Source organism: Gossypium hirsutum, chromosome A08, assembly GCF_007990345.1.
Source record: "Gossypium hirsutum isolate 1008001.06 chromosome A08, Gossypium_hirsutum_v2.1, whole genome shotgun sequence".
Classification (NCBI taxonomy): domain Eukaryota; kingdom Viridiplantae; phylum Streptophyta; class Magnoliopsida; order Malvales; family Malvaceae; genus Gossypium; species Gossypium hirsutum.
Window position 1 is genome coordinate 5,300,467 of NC_053431.1, and position 12,989 is coordinate 5,313,455.

At 29.8% G+C, this 12,989-nt stretch overlaps 1 protein-coding gene and 1 long non-coding RNA gene across 2 annotated transcripts; one reads left to right on the forward strand and one right to left on the reverse strand.

Moving 5' to 3' along the window:
• The first annotated feature begins 441 nt into the window (after positions 1-441).
• Positions 442-1,735, forward strand: LOC107949534 (uncharacterized). The gene has a single exon (XM_016884218.2). It carries the CDS (start codon positions 647-649, stop codon positions 1,514-1,516), a length of 870 nt encoding a protein of 289 aa, XP_016739707.1. The 5' UTR covers positions 442-646; the 3' UTR covers positions 1,517-1,735.
• Positions 1,736-2,506: 771 nt separating this feature from the next.
• Positions 2,507-3,577, reverse strand: LOC107949542 (uncharacterized). Its single transcript, XR_001697780.2, has 2 exons — positions 3,052-3,577; positions 2,507-2,809 (listed from the first exon to the last, which is right to left on the reverse strand). It is a non-coding gene; the product is annotated as an uncharacterized lncRNA (long non-coding RNA).
• Between the last annotated feature and the right edge of the window lie 9,412 nt (positions 3,578-12,989).

Below are 12,989 nucleotides of genomic sequence, written 5' to 3' on the forward strand. Positions count from 1 at the left end.
ATTCTACTTTCAGTCCCAATACTTTTTTTTTTAGTCTTTTTACTTTTGAATTTAGTCTCTCTATACTTTTGATTTAGCAATTGAAATCCATTTGTTGAATTTGATTAGGCGACATTTTAAAATAAGAAAAATACCCATTTTATTAATTTAGAATAGAATTGAAACCATGTAAGTAAAAAAAAAAGTCCACTTTTACTTCATTAATACAGTCCTGAAAAATTTTACAACCCCAGATTTAGAAAAAAAAATATTATAACCTTGGATTCAACATTTTTATTTGGTTATTGGCCTATATATATAATATTAATAGAATTATTTTAATAGAAAAACTAAATTTCAAATGTGTGTGGAGTATAGGGATTGAAAGCTAATTAGACCTTAGGATAATATTTCAAATATATACATATATATATAGTGTTTGGTGATTAAATAAAATGCATAAATTTAGATGGAATAAGATACCGTGTCTATATGTCAACTAATTCAAGCTATGGACGTGGCAACCGACTTAATCTTTCTTTTTATTCGGAAACCCCTACAAATTAATCTAATTTATATATAATGTTCCTCATCACACAAACAAGAGAGTTTTTAGTGATCTTTCCATTTCTTCTTTATTCCTTTGTTCATCGGAGTGAAGAAAACAATGGGGTGGTGGGATAATTCATATCACAAAGCTAAGAAACTCCTCATTTCACCCACCGTGAAACAACCCTTTCACTTGCTAGCAATCCTCCTCCTCAGCCTATGGCTTCCCCTTGCTTTCCTCCTCGTCGCCAGGCTATCTTATGTTAACTACACCTTAAACGCCACCGTGTTAGACCCTTCTTCTACACCTTCCCCACCATCGTTCCTTTTCTCTTTCTACTTGTACACCAATCCAGCTCTTCTTTATTTCCTCGTTGCAGCTATTAGCATCGTGGCTCTGGTTCATGGTTTGACTGGGAAAGTCAGCTTCGTAACTGAGTCACCGAGTGCTTTTCATCGACCCTATTTGCGTATTGCATGGATTATTTTATGTATAATGCAAGTTTCCGTTGGGTTGGGGATTGAAGGAAGCGTAGCGGTAGGTATCAACGGTGCTGGGTTTGGGGTTCAAAGGAGTGTTTTAAGTAGATTAATATTCTTCTTGGGTTTGCATGAGGTGATGCTTGTTTGGTTCCGAACGGTGGTAAAGCCGGTGGTGGATGATTCTATCTTTGGTGAAGTTAGTGAAGAGAAATGGGTTCATAGGGCTGCTATTGCTTTGAGCGTTGGCACCCTATGGTGGTGGAAACTTAGGGATGAAGTGGAGTCATTAGTGGTGGTTGCAGAAGCTAAGAAGGAGCTGTCAATGGAGATTGAAATGGCTGATTTTCTTGGTTGGTGGCTATATTACTTGACTGTCACAATTGGTATGGTTAGAATTGTTAAAGCACTTCTTTGGGTTGGTTTTGCGTTGCTTTTTAGAGGTGTAAGAAGGAACATCGATGATGAGATCATCGCCATGGAAGAGGAAGATCAAGACAAGGTATAAACATAAAACTCGAGATGAGAGATTTGAATTAAATTTGTTAAATTTCTTTTTCTTAAAAGGATAAATCAATTGAATTAAGACAAAGATGTAAAGTTGAAGCTGTCTTGATTCTCTTTTTTTTTTTTTTTTCTTTTTCCCACCAAACGTGGGTTTGTTTATTGTTGTTGGATCAATGGTGACTTTCCTTTAATATGAAAAAGAAAAATACAAATTTTATAATTCTTAATTCCAACCTATATACTTGCAAAATATTGTGAATTGAGTCTTATCTCGATTGACATAATTATTGTTGTCAATGTAGAAGGACGTGGGTTCAAGTGCGCTGAAACGCATTGTCCTCCTATTTATGGGTTGAAAATGAGCTATGGGCAATTCTAAATATTAAGTCAAAAAGAACAAATATAATCGGAATCAAAAAATAAAACAAATATAAGTTGTTCAAGTATATTATTATGTATATTATCCTCGACCCAATAAAACTAGTCTCATATTGTAAATAAAGATAATATCATTTTAACATAAATTATATGAAGATGGTGAATATAAATGTCTTACCACTAGATAAAATTGAAATAATTTATAATTGGTACATACATTATCGGCGAATCATATGATGTAACTTTACAAAGATAAAAGATAATTTTTAATAAATATAAAAAACTTGCAATAATGTGATATAAAATATATTTATAAATTGTCGATGTATTCAACTCAAACACAATAAAATTGAACTAGACTCATATTAAGCATTTAATCTAAAATCAATTGATAAAAAATGAAAAGATTTTATTTGTATATAAGAATTTTAAAATTTAATAAAAATTTCATCCATTAAAAGACAAAGAAGCCTATCATGTTACAACTTTTAAGAAGTACCTAGTATGACTAATGTTTCAGAACAATATAATAAAACCTCACTCTGATACCATATTAAACATCAATCTTAAAATTTTAACAATAACTTTAGAAAAAAAGAATTACATGAAAGGATTAGGGAGGAAATAGAAAAACAATTAATGTATATGTAAGACCCAATTTTAGCCCGGGCTCAAATATCTAGTTACAGCCCACACACATACAAAAGCAAAAATAAATAATAAACCCAAAAATAAAACCAATTACATTAAGCAAGCCCAATAGCCTAAATCAGAAAAACATGGAAAACCCTAGGCTATTTCCTTGTGCTGCAGGCCCCACGTTTAGCGTCCCTCCACCGCACACGTCGGCACATCAAGCACGACTCCTAGCCAGTGTGTAGCACGCACCACGCCCCATGACGCTCTCCTCCACGATCTGCAATTTGAGCGAGAGAGTAGCAAGTAACTGTTTGTATTTGGCTATAAAGCCTTCAAATTTTTCATTGTATGCGGTTTTTTTTTAGATACGAATACACACAAAATCAAGAAACAGCAATAAAAATCAGATTCAAGATTCAAAAGGTTGAGGTTTTCTCATTCTTTTTCTTTTCGCATCCTTGTTTCTTTTTTCACCTTTTTACAAATTTTTAAATAAAAGCCGAAAGAAAAGAGGCTTACCTGGGTTCTCACCGTGGATCGGCGTCAGAGGCGGTAGTTGAAGGCTGGATATCAGCCGTTCGGTTCAAAAGCAGAGAGGAGAGTGAAGGTGCTAAGAAAATATCTCAAAATTTTAGGGTTTCTTTTTAAAGCTTAAAATGTTTTTTTTTTAAAATGATTTAAATGGTGAAATTGAAACAGCATTAGGGGGGGGGGAAGAAGCCCGTGCGTTGACTCAATACATAGGCTGGGTCCACGTATTTTTACCTTAAATGGGTAATTTGCGTGGCCAGTCATTCGCATTCGCGCCAGTTTTAATTAGCTCATATTTGCATTTTATTTGTTTTATTAAATTTTCCCTGTAATTTGCGCGTTGTTGCAATTTGGTCCGCGCCCAGGTGTTGCGTTTTGAGGACTTGGGACATTTTCAGTTTTAATCCTCGAACATTTGAACGCATTTTATTTTGGCCCTCAACGTTTAAATGATTTGTTTTGTTTATAAATTATCCTTTAGAATTTGTTTTTCTTTCAATTAAGTTTAGTTATTCATTTTTAAAAAAAAATAAAGGCATACTATTTTAATATATTATTTTGTATTATTATGTTGATTTCACACTTTTTTTTTAATTTTATTTTTCGTGTGCATATTTGTTTATTCCAAACGCTTTCATATACTATTATATTTCTATATATATTATCTATATTAGGTTTTTCATTTCATATATTATTTACTTAAATATTGTATATATATCGCTTTGCATATCACTTAATTTTTTTTTGAAATTTCATTTATGCATTATTATATTATTTATTTTTATTTTTGATACATTTCAAATTTCCATGTAAATTATATATTTTATGACATTTATTTTAAAATTCATTTGTATATTACTATTTAATATATTACTTATTTATATTTTCCTACTTATTTTAAAGTTTATATCCATTATTTATTTTAAAATCTTTATATTATTTGTATAGTAATGTTTTTTTTTTTTGCTTTCTTCCCTATTATTCATTTCATTTTAAAACTTGATACTTTATTTGTGTAATTTGCTTGGAACTCTTTTTAAATTGGCTTTTAATTCATTAGCTTATGGCTATTAGCATTTGAATCTATATAGTATATGTTGCCATTGCATATTCTCTAATTTGTTTATTCGTGTCCTCTTATCATTCTTTATTATTCATGTAATATTATCACCACATATTTTTATTTCATGCTTAATACTATGCTTGTATGATTGCTATTTTATCAAATTTTAAATTCCAAATTTTCGCCCAATATCGATTGTTTTTTTACCCTAAAGTGAACCAAACAAATGTACTTTGAGCTGGTTTTATAATTGCTTATATGGAAATTCTTCAAAGCAAGGCAATGTTTCGTGTTTGGAAGTTTAGGAGATCGTGCCCAATCGTGCTGGGTTTCGATTTTTTATTCGACTAAAATACAGAATATCCTTCTGAAATTTTATCCATGTTTTCTTAAATTAAAATGAGGCAATATTTTGTATTTAGAAATTCGATAAATCGTGCCCAATCGTGTTGGTTTTTGATTTACCGTTTGGCCGAATAGCCAAATATCCTTTTTTAAATTTCAAGTGCATTTGTTTTGGAAATCCTGAGATGATCTTGTGTCGAGGGCTCGAAATATTATATCCAATCGTGCTGGATATGATATTTTATTCCTTGTGAATGAAAGGATCTCGACATCCAATTCAAGTTACCTAAATATTTTTTTATTGTCTTTAAACAATAAAACAAATCACCTTACTTGAGGTTAGACCTATTCATGCGATGGACTACCTGTCCAAGTCCGAAAGCTCACTCAAAATTTAAGAGATTTTGGATAAAAATATTAGGCTTAGAAAATGGACTTGGGCAAAAAAAAAAGCTTTTTTTAAAATATGAATCAGGCTCAGGCTTGAGCTTTCAAGGCCCCAGCCCGACTTAGTCCATTTTTTAAGTTTATAATACTTTATATTATGTTATTTTAATATATTATATTGTAACACCCCCTACCCGTGTCCGTCGCCGGAATAGGGTACGAGGCATTACTGGAACTTACGAAACCAATTTCCATTTACCCGAACCAAGTACAATTTATTTATCTAAAATTATTATTAACCTTAGATGGACTTCCAAAGCCCTAATTATGCATCGAGACCAGACCGGAACCAAATCAGAATCATAGGAAATTTTTCACAGAATCCCAAAATTATACTTACTCTAGCCATGCCAATAGTTAGGTTACAAGCATTCATTTCCATGTAAACATTAATATTTAGTCTATACATGTCATTCTTTCAAAATAAGTCATTTTCATATACCAAAAGATATGGGTTGATAGTGTGATAAGACTCCAACTAATCTCTGACCTTCGAGCACCCAAGCACTAAAAAATAAGGAAAAGGAGAACGGGGTAAGCATATAGTGCTTAGTAAGTTCATGCAACAAGAATTATACTTACCATACTTATACATCCATCATTTAACAACACGAGCATACATCCAATTCACATAAACATATACTATCACATACAAAGTCAACTTTTGCACTAGTTAAGCTACATCATATAAATTCAATACAAAGATAAATGATTGATGAGCTCAACAATTCCATAATTTTTCATGTTCTTCCATTTCTCATATTTATCCCTTTGAATTTCTTGGAATTTTGATTGATATTCAGTAGTACACTTTTGTGTACAATTCCGGGTCTGCCAATTCGTACACATATGGGTATGCCCTTTTTTCCAAAGAGCACATGTAACACCCCCTAACCCCAAGCCGTCACCGGAATAGGGCTATGAGGCATTATCAGACTTATACACTAACATTTATACAAAACCGAGTCATGAACTTTACATTTTAGATTAATTCTTATCAAATTTCATCTTAAAGTCCTTAATATGGGCTTACGGGGCCCAATATATGTTTTAGAAGTGATTCAGAACTAAACTGACAACTTTAGAAATTTTTTCTTGAAGATAGGGGCACATGCCCGTGTGGCCTGGGACACGCCCGTGTGTCCTGGAACATGCCCGTGTGGCCTGCCCATGGGCAGATTCTGACTTTTCCACACGGCCTGGGCACACGTCCATGTGACTTGGCCGTGTGAAAACATAATTTTTGACCATTTTAAAGCTATTTTCACAAACCCAATACACCCTATTCATGCCCAAAACATTTACTTATATATCTTGATCAAATAACATTCATCAAACCTTTCAAACTTAGCAAATTCTCATTCATTCATTTCATTACCTCTTAAGGATTATGCACCACATTTACATTCAAAATATAAATGTAACACCCCCTAACCCCAAACCGTCACCAGAAGAGGGTTATGGAGCATTACCGGAGTTTACAGAATAATTACACACAATTCCATTATTTTCTTATGTTCATGTCAAAGCTGTCTTCTTGAGTAACAGTCACCAAAATGTTTATATCTAGAGCTACGAAACTCCAATTTAAGTTCCGTTAATTTTCCTTAAAACTAGACTCATATACCGTTCTACTATAAAAATTTTAGAATTTTTGGTTTAGCCAATTAGTACAGTTTATTCCTCAAAGTTACCACTGGTTTGCTATTTAACATCTTCGACCTTTCTTTACTAAAATTTGATTATCTCATAGCACAGGACTCAGACGATGTTCCCATTTATTTCTCTTGAAAATATACTCGTTAAAGATTCTAAGCATATAAATTATAACCCATAATTATTTTTATACAATTTTTAATGATTTTCCCAACTCATAATAGGGAATTCTGAAATCAATCTGACATTATCTCACAAAAATTCAAATTCATACCAAATTAGTCAAATCCTATTTTATACTATAACCAAACCTAAATTTATTTATTTCATCCTTACATTTACAATTTTAAAATGACACACGCATAAGACATCCTACGTACATGTCATTACCCATAATTAACACACTTTACCTCATTTCATTCGGGATTGGCCTGGGATGCTGATTCAACGTTCTATCTTTACTTAACCTGCGCACGGAAACAAACCGTACGCTGAGTATGGTATACTCAGTGGTATTTTTATAACCCGAACATTTAATAATATAACAAATACTTAAGATCATAATAACAATTACAATTATTCAATTATTTATTTCATAGATAAATTTCAACTACTTACCATATAAATTTTATACAAATCATATAACAAACACAATAACATAATTGTTCAATTCTTAAATAAATCCATTATTATTAACTCCATTCTTTCACTTACTATTCGGTATAGCTTTCCTTAATTTATTCGCAATTCAATATCAATAAACTATATTCAACTATGCATTTATCAATCATATTCCATTTTAATTCATTTTAATAACAGTCAATTTCATTTATGTCATATCAACTTACTATCCCTGTTAACTTTCACTATATACATATAATTCATATATCTCAAATCACATTTCAATTCATCAAGTGGCATCATATATTATCAATACGAACTTCAATCATTTCATTAAACCTTTGGTTCATATTTTCAATCTCATATCTAAATTTTCAATTCTCAATTCAATTTCTCGTTTCATTTCAATAGCTTGATCAATCAAATTTATTCTATTTATCTTTCACTTATTTACCCCTATTAACAAACCCGGACTTTGACGGATACACGGATTCCAACCCAAACACATCAGTACGACACATTGTGCCTAAAACGGTACATAGTACCTGATCAGTATAGAAACAGAAAGTGCCTAAAACGACACACGAGGTGCCTGATACAACACACGAGGTGCCTGAAATATGACACATAAAGTGCCTGATCGATAAAGCCGGCAAATCCCGTACACTTCCAGATCCTATGGCATGCCAATTATATCCGACTCAGCACGACTAGTTAATAGGGTATTTCATTCACTTTCTCAATTTAATAATTCTTTCATCAATATATCATTCTGATAATTACATATATTTACCCATTTTTACAATTCATACAATTTCATTCAATTCAACAATATATTTCAATTATTCACATTAATTCATATTTCAATACAATTTAATTCACTTTTCAATATCAAATATTCAAATATCACAATTTCATATATTCATATCAATTTCCTCATATTTCCAATCAATATATTTTTCAATATAACATTCATTCAATATTCAAATTTTTACATAAATTATATATATTATATAATTCAATCAAAATAATTTCAATCAATATAAATTCAATAAATTCATCGCATACTAAAATCAAACCATTTCAATTTTAAAACATCATAATTCAATCACTAACAATTACCATATGTATATAAATATAACAAATAATGACTAAATTCGGATTATAGAAATACAAACCGTATTTTCTCGAGCTAACTCCCGTTGTCTTTGTCATTTTTTCTTGCTTAGCCGAGATTTCCCTAGACAACATTAGCTATTAAACTTCCAAACCTTCAAACCCTAATTCTCCCTTTTTCTTTTCTTTCTCCTTTCTTTCTTTCCTTCCCGTGCTTTTCGTTTACCTATTCTATTTATATTCTTTGTTTCCTTTCTCTTTTTTTTTTCTTTATTTACTATATTTATATATATAATATAATAATAACAATAAAATATCTATATTAAAAATCTATTTAATAACAAATATTTATTTAACACTTGTATGCATTTTTATTATTACACATGTCACAAATTTTACCATACATTTGTCATAATTTAATATATTTATTACATAAAAATCTCACAATATAATTATTTAATTAATAAATATCTTTTACTAAATAATAAATATCTTATTTAATATCAAATACTCATATTACAATTGTACACACTTATATTTTCACATTTGTACCAATAAATTCATTACAATTGCCATTATTTAATTTATTTATCAAACAAAAATCTCATTATTTAATTATTTAATTAATAAATATCTTTTATTCTAAAATTAAGTAAATATACAATTATATTCCAAGTGTTCAAATACATATATTACACTTGTACAATTTTATCATCACACATTTGTCTTTATTTCAATTTATTTCATAATATAATAATTTAATATCAATTAAATAATAATAACCATAATAATAAATTAATTAATTAATCTAAGAAAATCCTAGATTCTTCCATCTTTTGCCGCCTAAATTCATACATTAGGCATAATTTCCTATTTGGTTCTTTTTATTTTCTTTTAATCTACAATTCAACTTTCATCCTTTATTCAATTTAGTCATTTTTTCTAATTACTCTTAATTAAGTTAAATTCATTTAATTAAAACTCTAATTAACCACTCGATTAACTTCATAAATATTTTTAATAAATATTTTCTAATCCATTTTTCAAAAACAGTGACCCGAAAATACACTTTTCTAATAACCTTAAAGTTCGGGTCGTTACAATAAAACATTTACAAGTGACAAAACCAAACCTAGTACATGCCACATATCTAAAAGATAGATGCATCACCAAAATTGAGCTGAGGTCGGGACTGACTCGGATGCTTGACTGAACTTCGACTTTACCTAACCTGCGCACAGAAAACAACCATACGCTGAGTATTGGAAATACTCAGTGATATTATCATAATTCAAATTATAACAACAATAAAATATCATAACATACATAGATAATTAGCAAATCATACATACAAATCATACATATAAATTTATACCAAACTATCATATTTTCCATTATATCATTTCCAATGTTAGATCCAATAAATCATCAATGAGATTTCAATTAACTCATGAACCTTTGATTTATCTCTCAACCACATATAATTATTCAATTCACATTTCAAATATGAACACTTCATGAACCTTTAATCTCTTTACAAATTTCATCTCACATTCCATCTTACAATATCACTTTCTCATTTCATTCAATAGCTCAATTAATCAAATTCATTTGATTTTATTATTTCACTTATTTTCCCCTATTAACATGACTTAAACTTTGGCGGATACACGGATCCACCCAAACACACCAGAATGGCGACCAACGCCTCATCGGATAGTTCAAAGCAAATAAGTGACGACCAACGTCTCATCGGCTAAGCCGAAGCAAAGTGGCGACCAACGCCTCATCGAATCTATCCGAAGCAATAATGACACACCAAGTGTCTCCTCGACTCGAAGTCGAAGTATCCCTGAACCTTTTCCAATCCTATGGCATGCCAACTATATCCACTAAGCCCGACTAGTTAATAGTGTATCGAATTACTTCCTCTATTTCAGTGAATTCAAATTCATATGCATACCAACATTACTCAATTCAATCATACAATTCAATTTCACATACATATATTTATTCATCAAATAAATTTAATTCACATTCAATTTAAATATCAATATTTACCCCCACATTCAAATTCCATACACATATATTAAAAGTAAACATTTAATAAGAAATAACTTGAATTATAATAATACAAACCGATATTTTTCTCGAGCTATTCCTCGATCACTTTTCCTTTTCCCTTCGCATTCGACGTCTCGGTTTCCTTGTTTGCTACAAAAATTAGCATAAGTACAATTAATTAATAACACACATATTTTATATAAAATAATAACTTTTCATGCAACTTTTACCTAAATTCCAAATTTGTCCTAACCATTTTCATCTTCTCCCTTTTTACAATTCACATCATTTTTTTATTCAATTTCCATCAAAACTTCAATATAACCATCAAATTTTCATCATTTTTCCATAATTTTGAATTTCTTCCAATTTAGCCCCTAAAATTCAAAACTTATAGGCTAGTTCACAAAATGTCCTTTAATTAATTTTAATCAACAATTCTATCAATTTGATCCCTAATTTCATCATTTATTCAACATAAACCCTACTCAAAAGTCTATCAACTTTTAATATCTCCACATAAATTCAAGAGTACTTTACTCTAGGACTGCAAAAACATCAAAATCACAAAGAAAGGGACTTAATTGACTTACCATTTTAACTTCACAGCTTTCAAACCCTAATTTATCCTTTTTCTTTTCTTTTCTTTTCTTCTTTCTTTCTATTTAGTTTGATTCTCTATAACTATTTCTCTTTTTTCTTTTGTTTCTTTATTTTATTTATTCTTTATTTCATTTTATTTACTTAATTACTATTTAATTATAAAATATCTATATAATAACAAATAAAAATAATACATGTGTGTTTATACACACATGTACACGTGTTATTTATCACCATACAATTGTCACTATCTCAATTAATAGATAAAATATAATGATAATAATAATAATAATAATAATAAGTAAATATCTTTTACTTAATAAATAAGTAAATATATATATATCATACATTTGTACTAATAATTTAAAAACACATGTATTTATTCTCTATCTTACACATTTCACTAATTTGGTTTAATTACTAATTTAGTCCTTTATCATTTCTCTATTTTGTAATTAATCTTTTACGCTCTATTCAATTTAGTTCTTTCTACTAATTACTTCTAATTAAAAATAAATTCACCTAATTAAAATCTAATTCAACCCATAACTAACTTCATAAATATTTTTAATAAATATTTACGGACTCGTTTTCCTAAGACAGAGGCCCTAAATTCACTTTTCCGGTGCCCGTGAAATATGGGTCGTTACAGCACACTCCCGCGAACCTCATTTCTTACAGTGGGATTACCAGTCCAGGCTAAATCCTCTGCAATGACAATTACTCTAATGAGCTTAATTTGGATTACCCGTTCGGGCTAAATCCATTTCACACATATTCTTCGGGAGGGCTATATCATTAGGATCACCTGTCCGAGCTAGATCCTTTGTACCGTCAATTCCTTTTTCAGTGATCCATCGAAGTTCATTTCATTCAACCGGGATTTATTTCCTTTTTTTATCGAGAATTATCAATTTTTCATCAAATATCATACAATGAACATCCAAACCATATTCCATCAATAAACATACATTCCAAGCATTTAAAAATATAATTCAAGTTATACAAACTTACTTGTAACAATTTGTAGTAGCTGTAGAGATTTCAGGGACTATTCGGCTACTTTTTCCTTCCCTTGTTTATCTTCAATTTCTTGATCTATAATATAAAATTTTTCATTTATCAGCATCTAATTTTAATCTAATTTATTTCACAATTTATACCTCTAATTTTTGAAATTTCATATTTACCCCAAATTTTACAATTTTTACAATTTGGTCCCTACTCAATTAACCCCTGAATTGAGCTGATTTTTCCTAAATTAACACTTTATTCTATCATATTAAACTACTTCACAACCTTTGGAAATCATAATTTCAGCATAAAACCTTAATTCCAAACTTTTTCACAATTAAGTCCTAAAAATCAATTTCTACTAAAAACATTTAGTAAATCCGTCTTTTGCTAAAATTAAAACTTCAAATCCATGTTTATTCATCATAAAATTCCAGTACTCAACCATGGTAACTTTCAATTTCATCCATAAAATCAAAAAGTAATAAATTTAATAGTAGGACCTAGTTGTAAAAGTCTTAAAAACATAAAAATTACAAGAAAAAGGAAAGAATTAACTCACTTGATACAAAAATTATGAAATACCAGCTTAAAGAACCCCTCCTATGGCGTTTTGGCTGATGATAATGAAGAAAAATCAAAAGAAATCTAGATATTTCCACTTTAGTCTTAACTTTATTAGTTAATTATGCAATATTTCAATTTTGCCCTTAAATCATCAATTTTCTTGCTGATTTCATGCCCTTGCCGTCTATAGCCCAAATAATTTTGGGTCTAATTGCCTTTTAAATCCATTTTCATTAGACACTTAAGCTATTTAATCATTCTAGCAACTTTTATACCTTTTTCAATTTAGTCATTTCTATTTAATTGACTACCCAAACATTAAAATTTTCTAACAAAATTTTAATGCCACAATTCCAACATTTCATAAATATTTATAAAAATATTTTCGACTCAGTTATACGAGATCAAGGTCTCGATACCTCATTTTTAC